Source organism: Colias philodice, chromosome 7 (genome assembly GCF_061535455.1).
Source record: "Colias philodice isolate Cphi_HAF_F1 chromosome 7, ilColPhil1 Martin Lab GWU primary, whole genome shotgun sequence".
Lineage (NCBI taxonomy): Eukaryota > Metazoa > Arthropoda > Insecta > Lepidoptera > Pieridae > Colias > Colias philodice.
Window position 1 is genome coordinate 4214563 of NC_143092.1, and position 23606 is coordinate 4238168.

At 32.8% G+C, this 23606-nt stretch overlaps 1 protein-coding gene and 1 long non-coding RNA gene across 2 annotated transcripts in view; both read left to right on the plus strand.

The window, feature by feature from the left end:
• Window positions 1-1987: 1987 nt before the first annotated feature.
• The window catches only part of LOC149487000 (uncharacterized), a 412994-nt gene continuing 391375 nt past the window's right edge, over window positions 1988-23606 (plus strand). The window contains exon 1 of the long non-coding RNA XR_016315832.1: window positions 1988-2635. This is a non-coding gene — a long non-coding RNA (uncharacterized LOC149487000). The remainder of the gene's footprint in view (window positions 2636-23606) is intronic.
• LOC149487001 (uncharacterized) lies at window positions 14562-17172 on the plus strand. The gene is made up of 4 exons (XM_089697304.1): window positions 14562-14615; window positions 15593-15769; window positions 16200-16359; window positions 16621-17172. Exons 1-4 carry the CDS (start codon window positions 14562-14564, stop codon window positions 16689-16691), a joined length of 462 nt encoding a protein of 153 aa, XP_089553430.1. The 3' UTR covers window positions 16692-17172.

Sequence of the window (23606 nt, forward strand, 5' to 3'; positions counted from 1 at the left end):
GATGAGCTTGGCCATCTTGGTGATCGTCCGGGAAGAGGCAGAAAAAGAACTGTGAGGACGCCTAGGCTACGACATATCGTCAAACAAAGATTGCGACCCGCAATCCACAAGCCAAGGTAAGAAAAATGGCTCGAGATTTAGGTGTAAGTCATTCAACGTTACAACGAGTTATTAAAAATGAGCTCAAGTTAACAGCATACAAGCTGCGAAAAGCGCAGCGGTTGGATGATAAAGATAAAAAAATACGCCTTGAAAGATGTCGCTTACTGAAAGCGCGCTCCGCTGGTGAAGCGTGGAAAAATATTGTTTTCACAGATGAAAAAATTTTTACGATTGAACAGTCTCATAACCGCCAAAACGATAGAATTTACTCTTCTAGTCGCCCTGGAGCCACAGCAATCATCCCCCATCGCCAAAAACCGCATTCAGTCATGGTTTGGGGTGGCATTTGCTCAACAGGCAAAACTCCTCTCGTTTTCGTAGAAAAAGGTGTGAAAATGAATCAAGAAATATACCGACGAGATATTTTGGAGAGTGTAGTTCTTCCTTGGAGCCAGCAACACTTCGGCGACCAACCGTGGACTTTTCAACAGGACTCTGCTCCATCTCACAGGGCCTCAAATGTGCAGCAGTGGTGTATGGACCATTTCCCAGAGTTCATAAGTTCCAAGGAATGGCCTCCATATTCACCAGACCTTAATCCAATGGATTACAGCGTATGGTCAATTCTAGAGGCGAGGGCCTGTGCAACTTCACACAGAAGTGTAGACGCGCTGAAGGCAACACTTACTCGTGAGTGGGACAAAATATCTGAAGAGGAGGTACGGAAAATCGTCGAAAACTTCAGAAGACGTTTAAGTCTTTGTATTAAAGCTAAAGGTGGTTATTTTGAAAATAAATAGATATTTACGTTAAAATAATACTGTATTTTTATTATTTAGTAGTCACCGTTATTCTGTGTAAAAGAAAAATAAAATAAATCGTAAAATAATTTGTCAACGTATTTCAGAGCCACCCTGTAATTACCTTTTACCAAAATTGTAGATCATGAAATTATCTATAAAAAACTTTAAATACATTTTTATCTAGGAGCCACCGTTTCTACGAAAAAAATTGTAATCACCAGAACGACAGGAAATTTTAATATTTTTTTTTTGTAAGTATGTTTTTCAAAATTTTGTTAAATTGCGACTGGATGACTGGTCTTCGTCGTTGGTAGGGTGAACAAATCCTTAGCAAAATATCGTACGCTTTTGACAATTAGTATCGCTAGCGGATTCTATTCCTTTGCGTTTTGACGGTTGTCTCGGCGCTCTTAGATGCTATAAGTTTCCTACGGGTGTATTACCAAAAAAAATTAGGCTTCGAAAATGACAAAAATTAGGCCACTGAAATATTTTAAACTCACAAGCCAACGCATCAAAAGATACAGCCGTAAATGCTGACAATTTTCGCAAATTTCGACATTCGCATGGGACTCAAAACCTACAGGGTACTTCTCATGAACTGGTAAAAGTACCGGTCAAATGTGGCTACTTGACCACATTTTTTTACTTTTTCTTAGCTAACTTATTTATGTTAAACTTTTATTAACATTTTATGATTTGTTCATGTCATGAATGATTTCATCATTCACTTTTACTAGGTATTTCTTTAAAATATATTGAATCTGACATTATTTACAAATAAACGTAATACAGGTCAAGTTGACACTGATGTGGTATCTTGACCTTGCACATCAGTTTTCATAGGTAGATGCTTAACATTCTTGTTTTAGGCTAAGTTGCTATTACTTTTTAAGTCTTCGACTTTTTAAATATTGCAGCCCGAAGCTTTACAATAAACTGTTAGGCTCCGGCTACCTGGTCAAGTTGCCACAGGATTTGTAATGATTTCATACAAAGCATTACCTGTCGGATAGGGTTGTCACAAACAAGAAACAAATTTTAATGAACTATTTATTTATTAAACTAAATTGAATACATATGTATATGTATATTACTTAATACTTATAGGTATTTATTAATAGGTAAGGAAACATTTATTTTTCATTAGAAATATGCTAAATCGTTGTCATCAAAGAGAGTATAAGTATCTGGATTGTCCGAAATTTGCAGCAAATTTATTGATTTTACTATGCAAAACTCGAAACAGATAAAAAAAGGAAAAAATGCAGTCACGTTATTTTTTGTGTCAACCCTAGGCGTCGGTCAAGTTGCCACGCAGCGGTCAATGGCAACTTGACCTAACCTGAGGCATCAATGCCCAAGCAAATATTTCGACAGATGAGCCTAAAATTGGATAGTTCCCACTGTAAAATCAATCTCTAGGGTTTATTACACAACATATCAAAACTGTACTCACCTGAGATGTGCAGTTTAAGCTCTACAAACATAATAATACTGACACCGGCAAAAGATCCTTAGTCACAGTCACACTTCGATACGTTATATTGCGAGAACCAACAGCGTTACCGCTTTAAAATTACAATATGTTGCCAATTAATATTTTAAAAACCTACCAACATCGATACGTTAGGTCAATTTGCTTTCAATTCTACAAAATTTGATATTTTGTTGTTAAACGGAAGGTGTGGTCAAGTTGCCAAGTAAAGGTCAAGTAGCCACATTTGACGGTAACGTCTTATAATACAGATAAAGGAAAAATTTGCTAGAAACATAAATTTTAAAGTTACAGCATTATAAAAAAATAGGTTTGTTCGGAGCCCTCGGAGCGCGAGTCCAACTCACACTTGGCCGGTTTTTTGCTTTACAGTTTGCAGTTAATTAATAAGGTTTAAGTTTATATGTGATATTATGATAACAAGGTACTTTTATAAGACTGATAAATAAAGAGAAGTATTGGAATTTTGTTTCTTTATAAATTTAATAAAATAAGACACAAGCCGCGTAAAATAAAAGGCCCATCAGGTACTTTTACAGTTACTTTTGTTTAATTTCGTTTTTTTTTTCGAGGTATTATAAAAGAACCGGGTAACCCGGTTCTAACCGGTTCTGAGCTCGATTTGGAACCGGGTTTCAGAAACTTGGAACCGGACTCGGTTCTGCATGCCCTAATCGTGACCTGTTGTGTGTATTTAATTTTTAAATAAATAAATAAATAGAACAAGACTTTTAGTCCATTGAATGAGTCCCTCCAAGGGGGGTCTAGAGTGCGTGAGTTAGTAACGTAAGATGTTTCTTCGGAAACATGTCAAGAGTCCCTAGGTAATAAACATACTAAAACCCCGGGCCACTAGGAGGAGCCCCGGAGTGGGGGGAGGGGGGAAATGGGTCCATTTTTTCATTTTTCGCTTAAATCTCAAAAACGGTACATGTTAGAGAAAAACTTTCAAGGAAAAATTGAAAGGCCATAAAATTATCTACAAGTTGTACCTGAATCATTTTTTCCTATATCCTACCGTTTCTGAGTTATACGCAGTAAAACATGATTTTGGCTCAAACAATTTCAACATCAATCGATCAAAAAATATTTCTTTCTTCCAAAAAACTCAAATGTGCAACTTGTGACCAGTACTGATAGATTGCTCTTAATTAGTTCTATAATTGGTAAAATAAACACATTCCTCCATGGAAGCCTTTAGGAGGAATCGATTGTCAAAATATTATATTAGGGCAGTTTGAGTTACTGAACTTGATCTTTTTCATCCAAATTTTTTCTTCCAAAAAACTCATAAGTGCAACTTGTGACCGGTACAGATAGATTTCTCATAATTGGGTCTATCATTGATAAAAATACCAGATTCCAACACGGAGGCGTTTACGGGGAATTGAATTTTATTAGGGTAGTTACGATACTTGAACTTTTTTTTTTTTCTCCAAGAAAACTCAAAAGTGCAACTTGTGACCGATACTGATAGATTGCTCTTAATTAGGTCTATAATTAGTAAAATAAACACATTCCTCCATGGAAGCCTTTAGGAGGAATCGATTTTCAAAATACTATATTAGGGTAGTTTGAGTTACTGAACTTGATCTTTTTATTTTTTTCTTCCAAAAAACTCAAAAGTGCAACTTGTGACTGGTACTGTTAGATTGCTCTTAATTAGGTCTATAATTGGTAAAATGGACACATTCCTCCATGGAAGCCTTTAGGAGGAATCGATTGTCAAAATACTATATTAGGGTAGTTTGAGTTACTGAACTTGATCTTTTTATTTTTTTCTTCCAAAAAACTCAAAAGTGCAACTTGTGACCGGTACAGATAGATTGCTCATAATTAGGTCTATCATTGATAAAAATACTAGATTCCACCATGGAGGCGTTTACGGGGAATTGAATTTTATTAGGGTAGATACGATACTTGAACTTTTTATTTTTTTTCTTCCAAAAAAACTCAAAAGTGCAACTTGTGACCGGTACCGATAGATTGCTCATAATTTGGTCTATCATTGATAAAAAAACCAGATTCCACCATGGAGGCCTTTAGGAGGTATTGAATTTTATTAGGGTAGTTACGATACATGAACTTTTTAACTAACTACCCTAATAAAATTCAATTCCCCGTAAACGCCTCCATGGTGGAATCTGGTATTTTTATCAATGATGGACCTAATTATGAGCAATCTATCTGTACTGGTCACAAGTTGCACTTTTGAGCTTTTTGGAAGAAAAAAATAAAAAGTTCATGTATCGTAACTACCCTGATAAAATTCAATTCCCCGTAAACGCCTCCGTGGTGGAATTTGGTATTTTTAGCAATGATAGACCTAATTATGAGCAATCTATCTGTACCGGTCACAAGTTGCACTTTTGAGTTTTTTGGAAGAAAAAAATAAAAAGATCAAGTTCAGTAACTCAAACTGCCCTAATATAATATTTTGACAATCGATTCCTCCTAAAGGCTTCCATGGAGGAATGTGTTTATTTTACCAATTATAGAACTAATTAAGAGCAATCTATCAGTACTGGTCACAAGTTGCACATTTGAGTTTTTTGGAAGAAAGAAATATTTTTTGATCGATTGATGTTGAAATTGTTTGAGCCAAAATCATGTTTTACTGCGTATAACTCAGAAACGGTAGGATATAGGAAAAAATGATTCAGGTACAACTTGTAGATAATTTTATGGCCTTTCAATTTTTCCTTGAAAGTTTTTCTCTAACATGTACCGTTTTTGAGATTTAAGCGAAAAATGAAAAAATGGACCCATTTTCCCCCTCCCCCCACTCCGGGGCTCCTCCTAGTGGCCCGGGGTTTTAGTATGTTTATTACCTAGGGACTCTTGACATGTTTCCGAAGAAACATCTTACGTTACTAACTCACGCACTCTAGAACTTTTTATTCAATGGACTATTTAAATAATTCAGACGTAGGCGAAGGAATATAAAATATAGTATAGGTATAGGGAATATAGTAGGTAGGAATTATTTTATTATAGTCTTGTATCATCACTCACTCACATCAAGTAGGTAGTTGATTCAATCAAAAGCTTTTTAAGGAAATAAATATCTTGTGTCAGAATATAGACCCGTGAACATTTTTAATTATTTTGTAAATTGCTTATAACTATTTGAAAATGTTAATCCTTGAATTTTCTTAAAATTATTTTTGCATTTGTTATTTGTATTTGGTAATGAATTCATGAAGTTCGTTGGGTACATTGTATATTATAAATGCAGTTTATGTCACAGCTGAACTTTAACCTACTTGAAAGCCTTGTAGTATCGAATCAAAACTATACTTTCGATGAAATAAATAAGCATGTTGTTATCCTCCTAATACACTTTGCACTCAAGTCACGTCTGTCATCCGAGGCGTGTGCATTGAGAATTTTCACACTCTATAAATTTTCAGTAAGAGGAATGGGAAAGCCGTAGTTATTCCCAGTTTTAGATCAAGATCCCCAAACGTATTACGGCTGTGAAAGTAAATCCTCTTTTGATTTATTCGATATCTCCGTTCTGAAACACGAACGTTATACCGCTAGAAAGTATATGATAAAGACTACTCTTTTGCAAATAAATGGCTTAGACGTTAATTTCGAATTTTGTTCAGTGTTCTTGTATGATAAAATAACGACGACTTACTTATTAAATGTATAGAAGATTGTAAAGTGGCTATGTATAAATATTACTTACAATTGAATACTTAAACGTTCAATATATTAAAAATCATAACATTAAACAATAATTTGTCATTTTCTAAATATTTCTCATTTCACTTTAAATATGTTTTATTATCTATTATTTAGGTATTAAAGTTTTATAAAAAAAAAAGATGCTTGAAATATTGAATAACAAATAGAATTAGTCCGCTTAAGATTATCTGAATACTTGGCCTAGATTGGGTTATGCTAAGTGTTAGTTTGAACAAGCATGGTCTAGTTTTTTTACCAAACTCGGCTGAAACGTGTTTAAGACGATACACAAAAAAAATCTACTGCTTGGCGGGCGGAGTCTAAAGCTTTGGTCTGGTGATCTTGACGCACAACGCTGAGGTATGCGGTTTGCGATGCCGGACACTCAATCATATGAAAAACGTCGACAATGTTCTCTTGTTCCGTCGCAGTACGCGTCAGCGGCGAAGGGCAAGCGCGGTGAGTGGGGAGGTGTACTCCCGCACAGCGCGGCGTCATTCTCGATTGAACACTGCGGTGTGCGGGTATGCGTCACGGCATATATGAATGCGACAATATTAATTTTTTCGAAGACAATTTAATAGAATTAGTTCGCAGCTATCCTTCATTATATAAAAATAAAGACAAAAAACATAAAAGTTTGATAATTACAGCAAAATTGTTCATGTTCACGTCTACCTTGGTAGCTGCGGCAAAATCAACTGACCACCTCTCCGCAGGGACGGTAAATGCTGCGTCGTGACGCTGCGTTGGGGCGCATACCTCAGCGTTGTGCGTCATGATCACCAGACCAAAGCTTGATAGCTCGCTATCGCGAACGCGGGTGTGCGCGAAGTCATTTCTTGCAAACTCGCCGCGCTGCCGCTGGCCGACTCGGGACAAACATGTATGGAGTCGTCATACAGTTATAATATTCTTATTTCTTATACATATATTTAATTGTTGATTTATTGGTTTTATTTTCTTGCTTATAAACAAATAATCTTCTTTATAACAACTACTTAGACATTATTAATAATTATTATTATTTCGTAATGTTTACTTTATTACAAAATAATACAGGTTATAAATAATCTTTAAAATAACAAAAAATATTGTTACTCTGAAAAAATGAAATGGTACTCAATAACGCGGACTACTGAATGGATTTAGATAGAATTTGATGCTGACGTAGATATTACGTCATGCCCAGAAATGAAAGGTAATATTTCTGAAAGAAGTTATTATAATACTTCTCAGTCAAAGTCAAGAGTGGAAGATATCACTAATACAGTAAAACTGATGCGAAACTTTGGATGTTAATTTGTATATTTTTTTGTTAGTTGTTACTTAATCACGTCAAGACTACATTACCAATTTTGATAAAATATAGCTAATTGCCTGGATTTACACATAGGATACTTTTTATCCGAACTGAACACTTCTGTGGGATAAGACAGGATTCACGATATAATCTAATTCCACGCGGGCAAAGCCGCGGTCGACATGATATTGTTTTAAATAAAAAAATTGTTTAAAAAAAACACAAAATATATTGACGCATGTATTTATTTTTTGCACTCTATTATAATTGTAATTATTCATTACAAATAATCAAAATAAAATAGCCAGAACAAAGTTAGGCCCTGGTAGGGTAGGTAGGCAGGTACAGCAATGTGAGACGAACACTGGCTTATTTATACCAATAATAATGTATTATAAACATTAAATTAAGTTTACTTTCTAACAACAAAAATACATAATATTAGCTAATGTGAAAGCGAATCAACCAATAATCCCACAAAAATGAAATGTGCACACAAATATTCATCCAAATCGGTTCATGTAATTAGGAGGAGTGACTGCAGCGCCATCTTCCGGGCCCAATTGTGTTTCCAGATCACCCAGGAACTCAATTTAATATACTTACACAAAATTTTTCGAAATGAAAACTCACATTACTATGTAAATATGAATATAAACCTGTTTTATTACTAAGCAATTTCCCGCACAGGTGTAGTAAGTATAAATGAAATAAATATCAACATCAAATTCTTTATACAACATACTTATCTACCACCTTCTAAGAAATGTAATTCTTGAAATTATTTCGTATTTTTTTTAAATATTATAATACTACTCCAATGAGCTCCTGTTCCATATTATGTCCGCCATACTTCCACTAAGTTCACCATGATTTTTTATTTCTTTGCACTTTGTTGCTTTTTGCTAAAAATGGAATCATGCGATAAAACCAGTAGAGCTTTGATAACATACATTTTTGACTGAATAAAGGTACTTACGAAGGAGTGGATTCACATTGTGAACAATCAGTGGGTTTATTTTCCTTCTGGATTCCGGATTTCTGAATAGATTATTTATGCTATAAATGAAAAAATCTTACACATTCGTTATGTACTTAAAACAGGGGTACATATCAAACATCGTCTATAATACAATTATCATCAAATTTAAAATAAAACCAACTTACTTCATTAATTTGTTCCAATTGTAAGCATTCTTTTTCCTCCAACCTTTATGTTTCTTCTTCTTATTTTCTTTATTGTCCCCATTTGTCTCATTTTGTCTTATCGTGTTGTCACCCTTTTTTACGATTGCGCGAGCGACACAAGTTCCCCGTTTGACGGCCGTAGCGGGAATGACTCGTGCAGCGATCGGGGTAGGAAGGTACAGGGCGGCTCTCGCTATATTGGCTGGTCGCGCGCTAATTTCAAGTATTTCTTGTTTATTTCAAAACCATCGCATATTTCAAAATTCTAACACGGTAGACATATAGGTTGTATATTTTATAGTTAATATCCAAAAAGTCGTAACTTTACGTTTGTTATTTTGAAGATGCCAGAGATTAAAAAAAAATAACAATGATAACTTTGTATTTTTTTTCTATCGAGAAAATATCATGGAATCATGTTTCTAAAACGGTAGACGTATTGTGTTACTATTGAACTTTCTTGTCAAGAATTTTCATCACGACAACTTTAATAATATAAAAATTACGAAGGTTTGAAAAGGGCCGTAAATGTTAGAAAAATTAATTCATCACCTTAAATAGAAGAAATTTCATTCGATGTAAGTGGAAAGCTGTTATTAGATTACGGAGAAGTCCACGTTATGAAGCATGATGAAAGAGGTATGTTTGTGAGAAAAAGTCATTATAAAATAGTATTTTTTTTTATTTCGTGATTCGGTTACATATATAACTATATATATAATTTATATTAATCTTAAAAGTTACGAACACGAAGCTGAAAAATGAATGAAAACGACTTCTAATTTCCATGCAATAAACTTGCGCTGTAAAATTATGAATCTACATACATATAAATGACCCATTACAATTTCCACAGGCTCCTAGAAAAAGTTATACGATTGCGTGGTACAGACCAATAACAGAAAGGGTCTTTTATGATGACCTGAAATTTCGTCGGAAGTGTAATGAAACCCTCGGTCACAATATTATACGTTAGAGGTATCATAAAAGTGTATAAAAGGGATTGAAACTGCGTGGTCCCGACTTGTCCCGCGGGCCCGTAATTTATGGACAAAGCAATAAGTCCGAGAGTACGAATCCCTGATATATACGAAGGCTGCTGGGGTGCTATTGCACCATTTATAGTCCTAAATATTTATGCCTCTCATTACTAATAAAAATAAAAAGCTCACAAAAGAGTCCATCCGTTGTATGCCTTTTAATAAGGTCGTAGCATAATATTATGATTATGTGAGTGGATGTCACCAAAGAACGTATTGATGTATCTCATCTGAGTCGAGCCTTACCAATGCAAAATATCAGCCAAATCGGTCATTCAATATTTATTTTGATAAAACTGTACCTCTCTGAGGAAAAATTACTTTGATATACAGAATATGATCATATCATTGATGAAATAAATAAATAAATAAATTGATTGTATAATAATGGATTGTAAATGAGATATCATTTATTATAAAGAGGCATAAATATATTGTTAATTACACGACTTTATTGGCTTTTTAAATAAAGAGGTTATTTGTAAAGCGGCTGTTATATGTCCTCTTTATAGACTGGTATAATGGAGAGCAATTAAACTGCTAGTTAATGCTAACAGTTTCCGTTAAATACTCCACATTTCAGTTCGTATTTTACAAGTTACGCGAAAAAGTTTACGTTTATAGTAAATTTAATTTACGTTTACGGAAATGTGCATTGTTACGTCCGTTGTTAAGCTTTATGTGACATAGGGAATTGAAAAATCGTTTCTCATTTAATTAGATAAGATTTTTAATTTTTAATTTGGTAGATAGGATTCGCGATTTTAATTTTTAATGAAGACGGTGTCCCAATTTATTAAAAATATGAATAAAACCAATCGTTTATTTTTTCAAGGATAGAATTTATATTTATAATTACCAAACAAAAAAAACTCAATAGGATTATTAAATATTTTTATATTAATTCCTTAGCAATATCAAATAAAAATATCGTTTCAATTTCAAATTATTTGCCGATGTTCCGCTTATCCAAGGGGAAAAACGATCAAGGCTTTGAATGTGTTTCACAAACAAACTTTGTGCCAATTTCAGATTTATTTCTGATTTATACTTATGTTGATTAGAAATATTATTTAAATTATATACGTGATAAAAAATTGTAAAATGAAATCATTAAAATATGTTCTTGTATGTATATAAATGTACCTGATATTTACATAGTTTTCACCGTTTTCTGTGTAGTATTTCAAAATTCTGAAAATATAAAATTTTATCCAATATAGGAACAGAAATTGAAGCAACCAAAATAATCAAAACTATTTCTATGAAAGTACATATTATTACCGTCAAATGTGGCTACTTGACCTTTACTTGGCAACTTGACCACACCTTCCGTTTAACAACAAAATATCAAATTTTGTGGAATTGAAAGCAAATTGACCTAACGTATCGATGTTGGTAGGTTTTTAAAATATTAATTGGCAACATATTTTAATTTTAAAGCGGTAACGCTGTTGGTTCTCGCAATATAACGTATCGAAGTGTGACTGTGACTAAGGATCTTTTGCCGGTGTCAGTATTATTATGTTTGTAGAGCTTAAACTGCACATCTCAGGTGAGTACAGTTTTGATATGTTGTGTAATAAACCCCAGAGATTGATTTTACAGTGGGAACTATCCAATTTTAGGCTCATCTGTCGAAATATTTGCTTGGGCATTGATGCCTCAGGTTAGGTCAAGTTGCCATTGACCGCTGCGTGGCAACTTGACCGACGCCTAGGGTTGACACAAAAAATAACGTGACTGCATTTTTCCTTTTTTTTATCTGTTTCGAGTTTTGCATAGTAAAATCAATAAATTTGCTGCAAATTTCGGACAATCCAGATACTTATACTCTCTTTGATGACAACGATTTAGCATATTTCTAATGAAAAATAAATGTTTCCTTACCTATTAATAAATACCTATAAGTATTAAGTAATAAACATATACATATATGTATTAAATTTAGTTTAATAAATAAATAGTTCATTAAAATTTGTGTCTTGTTTGTGACAACCCTATCCGACATGTAATGCTTTGTATGAAATCATTACAAATCCCGTGGCAACTTGACCAGGTAGCCAGAGCCTAACAGTTTATTGTAAAGCTTCGGGCTGCAATATTTAAAAAGTCGAAGACTTAAAAAGTAATAGCAACTTAGCCTAAAACAAGAATGTTAAGCATCTACCTATGAAAACTGATGTGCAAGGTCAAGATACCACATCAGTGTCAACTTGACCTGTATTACGTTTATTTGTAAATAATGTCAGATTCAATATATTTTAAAGAAATACCTAGTAAAAGTGGATGATGAAATCATTCATGACATGAACAAATCATAAAATGTTAATAAAAGTTTAACATAAATAAGTTAGCTAAGAAAAAGTAAAAAAATGTGGTCAAGTAGCCACATTTGACCGGTATATCATAAGTTAAAAACCAAAAAATTGTAATAGGTAGTATTTTATTAGTTAAATTGTAGGTATACCTTTGAAAACAAGTCAGTGTTCTAGGATGCCGGAAAAACATTAATTATTTTTGAATAATTCCTTAGCAGTTGCAAAATGCAAATTGTTTCTCTATGTAAATAATTTGGATTTTCTTTGTATATTTTAATTAAGTATTCAACATTTACGACCGGCACGTCTAATATTATGTCTGTTTTGTGTTAGCTGCAAGTTAAAGCCTTGGAAATAGTAATACAAGTACTCTACATTTATTTAATTAAAAGAATTAATCCAAAGAACCCAATTACGTGTTAATGTTACAAATGTTCATTTAACAGTTTGCAAATATCTCGGGTACTTAGTAAGTTATTGCATTTTGCATGCAATTTTTTTGGGTTATAGTAATAGTTTAAGTAAACGGGATTTAAAATCTCTTCTCTTCATATTTCTACGAATCACTTATGCTCTTATGTTCACAGAATTAATAATTAGACTCCGGCCGTCTGGCCACTCAGCTGGAGTTTTTTTCAGCACCGCCACGAGGCGAGATACTTGCCCCCCCACAAAACGTTAAATTATTTTAACACATCAAACGGCATACTATATATCTATGGTTTGAAGTGAAGTTATACATATTAATATTCGACGATGATACTGAGCTTAAAATCTGATAACAGTTTATCTCTAATCATAAACTTGTTGATATAATTCTTCTTGTGGGTATAGTAAGAAATTTCTAGATAGATATATGTTTCACAGAAAAGTTCCTATGTTTATCAGCGAAGAAAATTTGCAGTATAAAATTTAAGACTTTGTTTCATATTACATCTTATTATTTATGAATATAGGTTCGCTAGAAGTCTTAAGTAGGTACAAGTTCCATCTTCTTTCTCAACCAATCTAAGTTTTAATCGTCGCCTGCGAGTATTAGTTCCTGCCTTAATTATACTACTTAAATATTACATTTAAAGCTCGTCTCATTTTCTGAAGTGTAAAAACTAGAGACTAGTTTGGTAAATATTAAAATTTGCTACGTTGCGTAGCAAATTTTAATATTTACCATTATATTATGTAGATACTTAATCCAATATATTTTTAAATAATAAATCACGTATTTACTGCACAGGGGTCGGTTTTATTTAATACTAATTATATAATAGTAGGAAGGTTTATGTATTCTATTACTACCTGATAGCTTATATTCTACGTAAGAAAATAAATTGGAAATATATTCAAATAAAGCATATCCAGTATTATTGCGAATGAATGGATTGGTATGTAGTATTTTGTATTGTAGCTGGATATAATCTTTGAAATTCAGATGGTTTCTTGATGCAAATGAAAAAAAAAAATAACCTGTAAAAGGCAATGATGGAATCACCAGTAGGAGAAACAAACTTTTAACTTCATCATCCAACTTTAATTCACACACTCCACTTTCTGAAAGTTATGAGATACCTAAGCTCTAAGAAAATTGAAAAATATATCCATAAGATGAGAATACCTTTTACTATAAATAAAATGCCTAAATTGAATTTAGCTATTACTCTCAATTTAAAGGAATATTACACATGACAATAATCCTAACAGGAATTTCGTTATTTTGTTTGTCCAATTGTATCAATAGAATTCGGGTAAATTTAATTTACAATAAAATGAATTGAATAAATAACAGGCGTTTTCAAACAAACATTAGTAAGCATATGCTTGTGTTGTTTCAAAACTAATTACCTATGCTGTATATTTCATCAAAGCGTTAATTTGAATTAATGTTGTTTTATTTGAATAAAAGTGGTGTTGGTACGATTATCGTTGTTGTTAATCAAATGTAGCTAGATTTAATGAAAGCTGTTTTTAGTGTTGGTAGTGACCAACGTTTGTTATTAATTGGGTAGGTAAGTGTAAATATAATTTCATTTGATCAAGTTTTCCGTTTTCATGCCAAAATGATTTTGATGAATCTACTTGTAAGTAGGTAAAGAGTTGGTTGGACCTAGGTATAGTGAAACATGAGTTATTATTGGAAAAATAAAACCGAAATACTGAATTAGGAGATGAGAATTTTGAGATAGAACAGCCGCAGAATAAGAATAACATGGAACGGGAAATGCCTCTGGCGGTAAACTGATATTATCTATATTATAAATTTATTTCCACATAGGTGTGCTCGCTAGAGGAGTCTCAGATATTTATAGGAAATAATGTTCCTTATGGTTTGTAGTTGCAGTAATAAAATACACCATACTTTTTGTAAACAACTCAACTCTAAAATGACACTATTGATTGCTCAAATGTCATTTAAACATAAGCGCATGAATCAAGTAATTTTCTTGAAAAAATATATAAAAAAGAAGTAAGTTGGAACTTAGTTGGAATATGTTTGAAAGCATTCGTGTATGGGAAATAATTTGAATTAAAAACTCAAACTAAAATAGTCAAATTACTTTATTAAAAATGATGGCAAAATCGGAATCCAAATGCAGATGTTGTTATGTCGAAACCATGTGTGGTCGTAGCTTGCGCGATGGGGTTGTGTTCGTTGGAGTCATATCGCTAGTAAGTACGTAATGTATGCATTTATTTATTTAATATTACGTCACGATTATGAGATACATCAAGAAGATATCAAGGGCTATAAAATAAAAGAAATTTCTGCATCCAAAAACTTTTATATTCCTTATGCACTATCTAGTTTAAAATAGAATCTGTTATTTGTTATCAATCTGTTCTGTTATCCGTTTACCTTCCTAAAACCTAGTTTCATTTTATATACTCTTCATACATTTATTTAACAGGAATTATAAAATATATTTTACATTTCCATTGTATATAGCGCTTTATATTATAAAGTATAAAGCGAAGCAACTCCCAGTTGCATCCATAAACGTCTTTGTGATAGAGAGCCGCGTATACAAGCTACATTGCGTCTCGACACGTGACGGAACACTCTTTGTTCAATTTTGTGTTAACAGAACAAGCAAATGATATAGTCACACGCTAGGTTAACTGGCGATACGAGCTATTGCCTGAGATTTCTGCTGATCCGATGTTTTAGTTTGTGTACTAAAAGTGGAAATTTATGCCGTTCAGCCTTCAGGCTATGTAGGGCTACGTCTGTGTGGATAGTACGTATATAAAATCATAATTAAATCGTCTAAATACATACATAATGGATATGAATTGTAGCTAACTTAACTCATGTGGTATACAGTTTTAAATTGCTTAGCCAGATCTATCTCTATAAGAAAATTTGCCACGATTCCATCAGCTGTTTCGCGCGAGAGCAACAAACATGCGTCTAATGTACTATCTATCCATTCTCTTTTCTGTCCCCAGAAGCTTTCACGATTATAATAGCAGCATGTGTAGGATTCATTCACAGAAATCAAAGTAATTGCCACAGTTACATTGAATTGAACTGAAGAAAATATAGGTATAAATAGTTGTTGTCCACGATTCACAATTATATGCATATTACCTACATATTTATAGATTTGTAAGAACCACTATCATTTAATTTCCCTTATTTTCAGTGTACATCATTAATAATTCTGCTATCTTCAACCACCTGTGTAATCGTGATAGCAAACACGCAAGAGCTGTTTAACAACCAACCAATGATTGCAATGAATCTCATATTCTCTCTAGTGGCATCCTGTATCTCCAGTTATCAAATCCTCATATCAGCTCTACTGCTTTGGCAAGCTTTGGTATGTTTTTGGCACTGGTTTAAATGGTTTTTCGAATAACTATAATTTAGTGATGCTATAAAAAGAATGGGTGTCTTTGTTTCAATAGTCGTGATTGTATTTTTTGTGAGAGATGGATGTTAGGTACATAGATTAAGGTAACGAACTTCTTAGTATAGAGATTGAGCTTTTCAAGTGAAAGATTCTTTCTTGGTTTGCATATAAGAGATGTCTCCGGTGACGCTTGATTAGTTACCTATTGATCGTGAAGAAAAGATTGGTGAAACACAGTAATAACTTCACTTTCGTAATATGAAATTGAATCTTAATAAACGCATTCCATAATTGCTAGATGACCACATATTATACAATAATACAATAGTGAGCATACGTAAGTATAATAACAATAATTACATATGCAAAAATCATTGAAATCACGTGTAATTTTCAGGGCAAAACGAATCGCTATCTTTGCTCACTGTGGTATATTTCCCATATATCAATATTGGTGATATATTTTATTCTCTTCGGCTCAAGGGGATATGTTTGCATAACTCAGAATCACAATCTGATGGCTTTCATTACAATTTCCATTGGAATCTTATATGAAGGTAATTTGTTCTGAAATATAGCTCTATATTTTTCCTTTTAACTGGCAACTATTTTGTTATTTATGATGATATGTTATTCACGTTTTTTAGTGTATTCTTCAAAATATTTAAATGTGTAGTAGGTAGTAATAGGTAGTAACCATTATCCATCAATATTATATAATTTATAGAAACACTAGCTGTGACGCGCGGTTTCACCCGCTGACAAATCAGCATGTTTATTTATTATTATATGAATCCTAATTTTTATTTATTTTCCAGGTGTGTTTATATACTTTGCAGTGGTAGTAAATAGTTATATGCATTCAATAAATGGAGTAAGATATTTATAACGTATTTCTTTTCATTTAAGTAATGAATTGTAGTGAACTCTACATAAAGGTCATACATGTATTGAAACAAGAAGTTATGTTGTAAAGAGAATCTGTAGTATGTGTCCAAAAAATTAATATCCCATTTTGTTATTACTGCACTCAAATTATTAAACAAAAACACCTGTTGACCTTTCACGTAAGACGGAATAACTAAAGCGAATATAACATTCATCGTCGCGATAATACCAACAAAAATCTCTTATATAAGCATTGAAAAGATAAAAGTAGTACAGTTCGCATAAAACATTGGCAACGCTGAAATTCTCTTAGGATTTCAGCAAACATCTTAAACCGTGAGGACTCTTGCTTTATGACGTCATTACGCTCTGGAAACCATGTCGTCGAGCTAAGAAAAGGATTTCGCCACTCACAGATATTATTAAACTGAAAGGAGGTTTAAAATCTGAATTAGCGCTTGTTATACGTTTTATTTGTTTGTAATGGCTTTGAGTTAGACTTGACTTTAATAGTGTTTTCGTATATGTAAAGAAAGTACCTATCTAAGAAAAACTTTACTAAACATGTTCTGTCAATATTTACTACATTAATATTGATAGAACATGATTTTTTTATGAAAACAAAGCTGTTACGTGACGGTCATATGGAGGTATAACTCTCGTATAACGCTATTTTAAACTGCAATACGTAAACGGACAAAGCTTTGTGATTTATTAATAAAAGTAACTCTAACTTCATACCCATTTCACAAAACTAAGGTTTTGCAACGACGCAGTACGACAGTAAGCAACATAATGTAAATCCATTTCCCAAATATATCTATGCAAATCACGGTTTTCATGAATACTACCTGCACATTGTATAATTTTACGAGTTGCATTAGTGTTCCACTGCCCGCTGGTAGAGCCGTTTTTTCATTTTCGTGTAATGACGCTATAAATTATGACGTAATTTTATCTTTGTAGCCCGTTTTGAAACAATGACTTGAGTTTTCCTCTTTAGGCGATTTATAAGGAAAGTGACCTAAATGCTTCAAATATTGTAAAAATAATATGTTTTATTAGGAAGGACAGGAGAAAACATAAGGTAGGAAAGTAATAAAATTCTTAGCACCGAAAATACTGATGTGGGTAGGTAAAGTAAGAAAAGGATTTCTATTCGATTTATTAACTAACTATAACTAGCTTTGCTTAATAAAACCACGACAGAATCTGTTTTGGATAAAATTTGCACAGTTTATTAACGAACACCTTTTTGATACAATCAAGAATTATCAAATTTGTCTTCGTCATAGACCTTGCGCGCTCTATCACGACTCAGGAATGGTAAAATGTTTTAATTTCACTCGAAGTGGGAGTTTACGAGGTCACGTTTTTAAGTGCTATTAAACCACCCTCTTAGTTTATGTCATAGCTATCTTTATTAAGGCGTAAGACGATATTAAAAATTTTATAAATGTTAGCTGGTTATTGCTGGATTGTGTCGTTATACGCGAGAGCTACTTGCATTACGGATAATCGAAAATACATTAGGTATTATTGTACTAATGGTAATGGCTTGTACAATATTTGTGTGCAAATTATGAAATGCAACGCAGTTACAGTGTAAGTGTTTATTTGGTCCCATTTTTTTAAAGATCTAAATTAAATTGTAGAAGAGTTCATTAGTTTTATATTCGATTTTCTTTAACTTTCATTCTATTAAGGAGAAGTTATGCCTTTGTACGGCCCAATATAAATTTTAGTTACAGCTTTGAATCTATATTCATAGAGAACAGTCAAACGACAGACCTTTATTGAATACAGACTTGGAATACAGAATGGAATGCACCACGTGTATCTAATCTAAAACGTAGAATATTACAACCTTTCTATAAACTAAGCTAACCGTTAATAGAGGAGTGGTGTCGGGTGTCTTAAATTGTTTTACCGAGACTTCATCCCCACTTAATGGGACTAGTATTGCGCCCCAATTCTCTCGCCTGCCCGCATTTGGGTTAAGCTCGGTTTAACGATTGCGACGCTAATGGAAATACTAGGATGTCCTATGGACAATTTTAACATATTACAACTATTTGCTAATTAATTTATAGTTAATACCTGGATAATGTATATTTTATAGGATGATCTCATCGTGATTCGCTAACGGATTGGCTTCGGCTTTTTAAGTCTGTTGATATAAGAAAATGTATGTATGGGTGTGTGTGTGGCGTACGTATAAGGAAGAAAGATAAAAAATATTCTGAGCAATTTTACCGATGAAAGCTAAAAAAATACAAGAAGAGACGATCATCAAGCGAAATCATCATGTGAACTTTATCGAGCACATTCTTTTAAAGTCTTGATACCTACTTTTTGAAATTTCTATAAGATTTATGCATCATAGCATACATCCATATTCCATCCACTTTCACATTAATATTTGCATAGTATCGAGATTAATAACTATTATTGCTGCTTAATTAATACTAATGCAATGAATTATGTATTAATTTGCGTTATGCGACTATTTAGTGACGAATAGCACGATTGCAGCGGCATTCGTGTGAAATGCATACAATGCTGCAACGTGGTAGCATTGCTATAGCGCTTGTAGACGTCGTGATTCGTGATATGGAAATAATGACTTGCATACGCAATTTGCTCGGATATAATCAAATTATCCTGCCCTATTTCAATGTTGCACTATGATTATTGAAAGAAAGAAAGAAATATCATTTACTAGCTTTCCGCCCGCAGCTTCGCCCGCGCAGTAAAAGAAAAACCCGCATAGTTCCCGTTCCCGTGGGATTTCCGGGATAAAACCTATCCTATTTCCCTGGGTAAAAAGTAGCCTATGTCCTTTCTCGGGTATCAAAATATCTCTATACCAAATTTCATGCAAATTGGTTCAGTAATTAAGGCGTGATTGAGTAACAGACAGACAGACAGAGTTACTTTCGCATTTATAATATTAGTATGGATTTGACTCCACAAACACAATTAACACAGAATATAATAAATAAAATTAAAATTATTGCGTAAGTTTGATGGCTTCTTCAATAAAATGAGATGTTATGGAAAGTATGAACTGTTTTCTTAAATAAAAGGTCACAAAATCGAATTTTTGATTTCTCAATTAAAAGGTATTTGTTTAAAATATGAGATGATATTATTTAAAACATCTAACAGAAAAAAATAATAGTTCTTTACTAAACGAATGATTGAAAATCTAGTTTCGTATATTACTCTGCCACAAAGCAGACTGAAACTTTGAACATTGTGTCTATTTTTTTTCTGTCAAGACGAGACCGTAAAAAATACATATCTACTGTTAATTTAAAAAATTGTGATGTTTTATGAGAAAAATAATCCAGGTAAAAATATGAGTTTTACTAGAAAATAAACCAAGATTATTTAATCTCCACATACTCATAGCTATGTTAAAAAGTATTTTTAAGAACAACAAGCCGAACTCCTGCCCATGTTCCAAAGTAAAAAATGCAAGGCTAGAGAATGAGAAATTCCTTATAAAGTTCACGTAAGTTTTAGATACATGGTGCTCTCCGTGGCTTTGTCAAAACTATTTATGAAGTAGCATGTTAATTAAAGAAGCAGGCTGCAGCGAATTTATTTACATTAATGAACTTGAAATATTTACCCACATGGAAGAGTTTTCCATAGAAGTGAATATAACAATTTATGTAAGTTTTTTTGACAATGTAGGTAACAATATAATATATTAAGTAACTTATGAATCGCTTTTGTGTTAAGACTGTGTATCGCAAAATTTATTTAGGTACGTAAAAGATAGAACCCTCAGATTATAAAACACAATGCCTTCTTATAATCATAGATAAAGATACAGCCGTTTACGCCCTATAAATTCATTATTTTTTCACATATTGATCATGACTTCAGATGTTCGATTTTAGATTTTAGAAACAGACGTAAAACGTATGAAAAATATATATGTTGCATACTTTTCCTTAACCTTTTCACGCGTAAAAGCGTTATAGTGTACCATACATCATTTCGCTAAAAAGTTTTGCGAGGCGGCATAATTTATTCGAGTTGTTTACAAAAACCTATGTCAATACCATCCTGAAAATTGTTTGGAACCAAATTTCAATATGTTTCGAATATGAAAAATTTGTATGCTGAAGCACATTTGATTTTAGAAATATTTTACTAGTAGATACAAATCATACGTAAAATAATGTAAAAATTGTGGTTTATTTGGTAAAATACAAAGAAGGGAATATTACCTAGTCTAAAGTAAACAACTGAAAAAGAAAATCGGAAAATATCCAGTGCTATACACAAAAGAAACGTTAATGTGTTCAACAGCTTGCTTTTCAGTAATATAATGGAGGAGGAAGACAAATTCAGTTAACGAGGTATTTAATAGGATACCGCTGAGCGGCGCCTCCCGGCACTCGCAAGGCGCCACGGCGTCGGCCATTACTGCACGCATCGCGACTCTTAAGGCGTTACCCGGCAATTTCGACTATGTTCAACCTCTATAAAGTCTGGTACAACATAAAGCACAATACCGAAAAAAATATATAAAATAGGATGGTCTTTGATCTTTAATTGCTCGCGAGGACTTTTTTCCAAAGTTAATAGATTTCTAGAAAAAAAATGTGCCGTGGTCATCGATTTTTCCGCAAATACTCTATAAACTTCGTAACCTGCTGACTTAGAGCTCTGAAAATTTTATGTTTAATAAATTATCAGTTACACAACAGTCCCTGACGAGGATTTTTTGTTTCACTGATTGGTATCTTTTTAAATACAAAATGCGAGGAAAAAAGAAGGTGCAGCGGGAGAGGTTTGAGATCCGTCAAGTATGGTCAAGGTTATTAGCGCATGTATAAGCCTTAATAACCAATGTTCATTATAGCAATGTGCTATCATCGAATAAATATGAACTGGTACTGGCTCATTAGAAATATTGTTAGTAACTAGGTTCCATTTGTAAACTAAGAATATTGAGAACTTTAAAAATGTACCTAAATCTGTTGGAACTATCGCGAATAACTTGAAAACATTTGTCAAAGCAACTATCACTAACAAAAAGGGACCATCGTTCCTATTATTTTTATATGTAAAAAATTATTAAATATAAAATGTAAAATACGAATATAAATATATACATTATATATTTTATTCGTGATTATTGTCATTATTTGTGCTTTAGAGCTAGCGCGCACGAGCAACTTTGTCTCCGCAACTATTTTGTCTCCGCAACTATTTTGTCTCTCCACCCAAAGGCTAGTATGAAAGTGCGCGCACGTAGCGACGCAACTCCTCATACAAATTGATGGGAGAGACAAAATAGTTGCGGAGACAAAGTTGCTCGTGTGCGCTAGCTCTTAGATACTACATAATATGAGAAATAATTTCTTTACTTTCTAAGGTCTAGAGATTAATAACTGAACGTAAATTTTCCATTTTGCACTCAAAATATACTATTTATTTAATCTGTTATATATTTAATTATATTGTTAACTAAGTAGGTACGTACGGACCTACTTGCTATTTTTATCTTTTGCCTGAATTTTAATTATAGCGTCCTCAGGCGACATGTGAATATTAAAGACAAAATTTAATATCATCTAAGATACGGAGTGCTTGTTAAATATTACCGTCACGCGGAGGTTTGTCGATTCCTGCCTACAATATTTGGCGCCTGTGTACATTTTGAATCCTTTACAATTTGTTCAGAGGGAATCCGCTTTTGACGGATTATTTTTAATATTTTCCCGAAGCAAAGAACACGTTTTGTCAATAAGGGAGGGCTCCAGAAGATTACTTTCTTTACTTCAATACCTAAAGTAAACTGAGGAGACGTGACATTTCTGTGTAGATTAATGTTATATATTTTGCTCTATTTTTTAATATTCATGATATTTTCTGTCACTAGCTAGTAGCTTAGCATGTTTAATATTAAATGATCAATATAGATTAGGCATGATTTTCATCCTTTTTATATGAATCGGAGTCTGCTAGCAAAACTCAGATGATCAATCTTTGTCAATTACGAGAGTTTGTAATACGTTTTAGCAGCAATGTTATATTAATAAACATTTTCCCAGATGTTCTTTTTACAACAAAATAAGTTAATAAAATCATATTATGAAAGTGTTTTCCCTGAAATCAATTTTCTATAAAAGATACAACACTGACTAATTATTTTTAATATTTTTTTATTTCGTTTAAATTGATTAAATTGATAAACAAGATTTTACAAAGAAACAATTTATACTTTATATAATTTGTTTGTTTGTTCGTTTGAACGTGCTAATCATCAGGAACTACTACTGGTCCGATTTGAAAAATTTTTTCGATGTTAGATAGCCCATTTATCGAGGAAAGCAATGCGGGTAAAACCGCGGGGCACAGCCAGTCCAATATAATTAAACAATGGAATAATAGTAATTAAAGAAGTCAACGTACACAGTTATTTATAAGCCACGAAAAAGCTATTACAAAAATACCATAGTTCTTTCTCCACAAAAATAAAGGAGATAAAAAATGAAAACATAATTTCAGGCTTCAGTGATATTGAAGAGATTTCTTGTCACCTTTCAATAACAGCTTCAAGCCTAATGTTGCGGAAATCACATTTGAACAGTTCGCAAAAACTGCGGTTGGCCGATAAATTGAGTGAAACCGACCCGGGACCACTGGCTTTTTGTTTCATATAGCTGTAGACAGTAGACATTTGCTTCTGGGGATAAATTAAAATATGAAAGTTCCTTAAGTACAACAAATAAGTATAAATATACAAAAATATCCTTTAACCTCGCGATGTTTCCCTAATTTATTTTTGTAAAATATTATTTAAAGTGACTTTCAATTTTTTTTTGAAAACGTATATAGTAACCCATTTTATCTGTAGAACATACAAAAATACAGGTAGAGAACGATT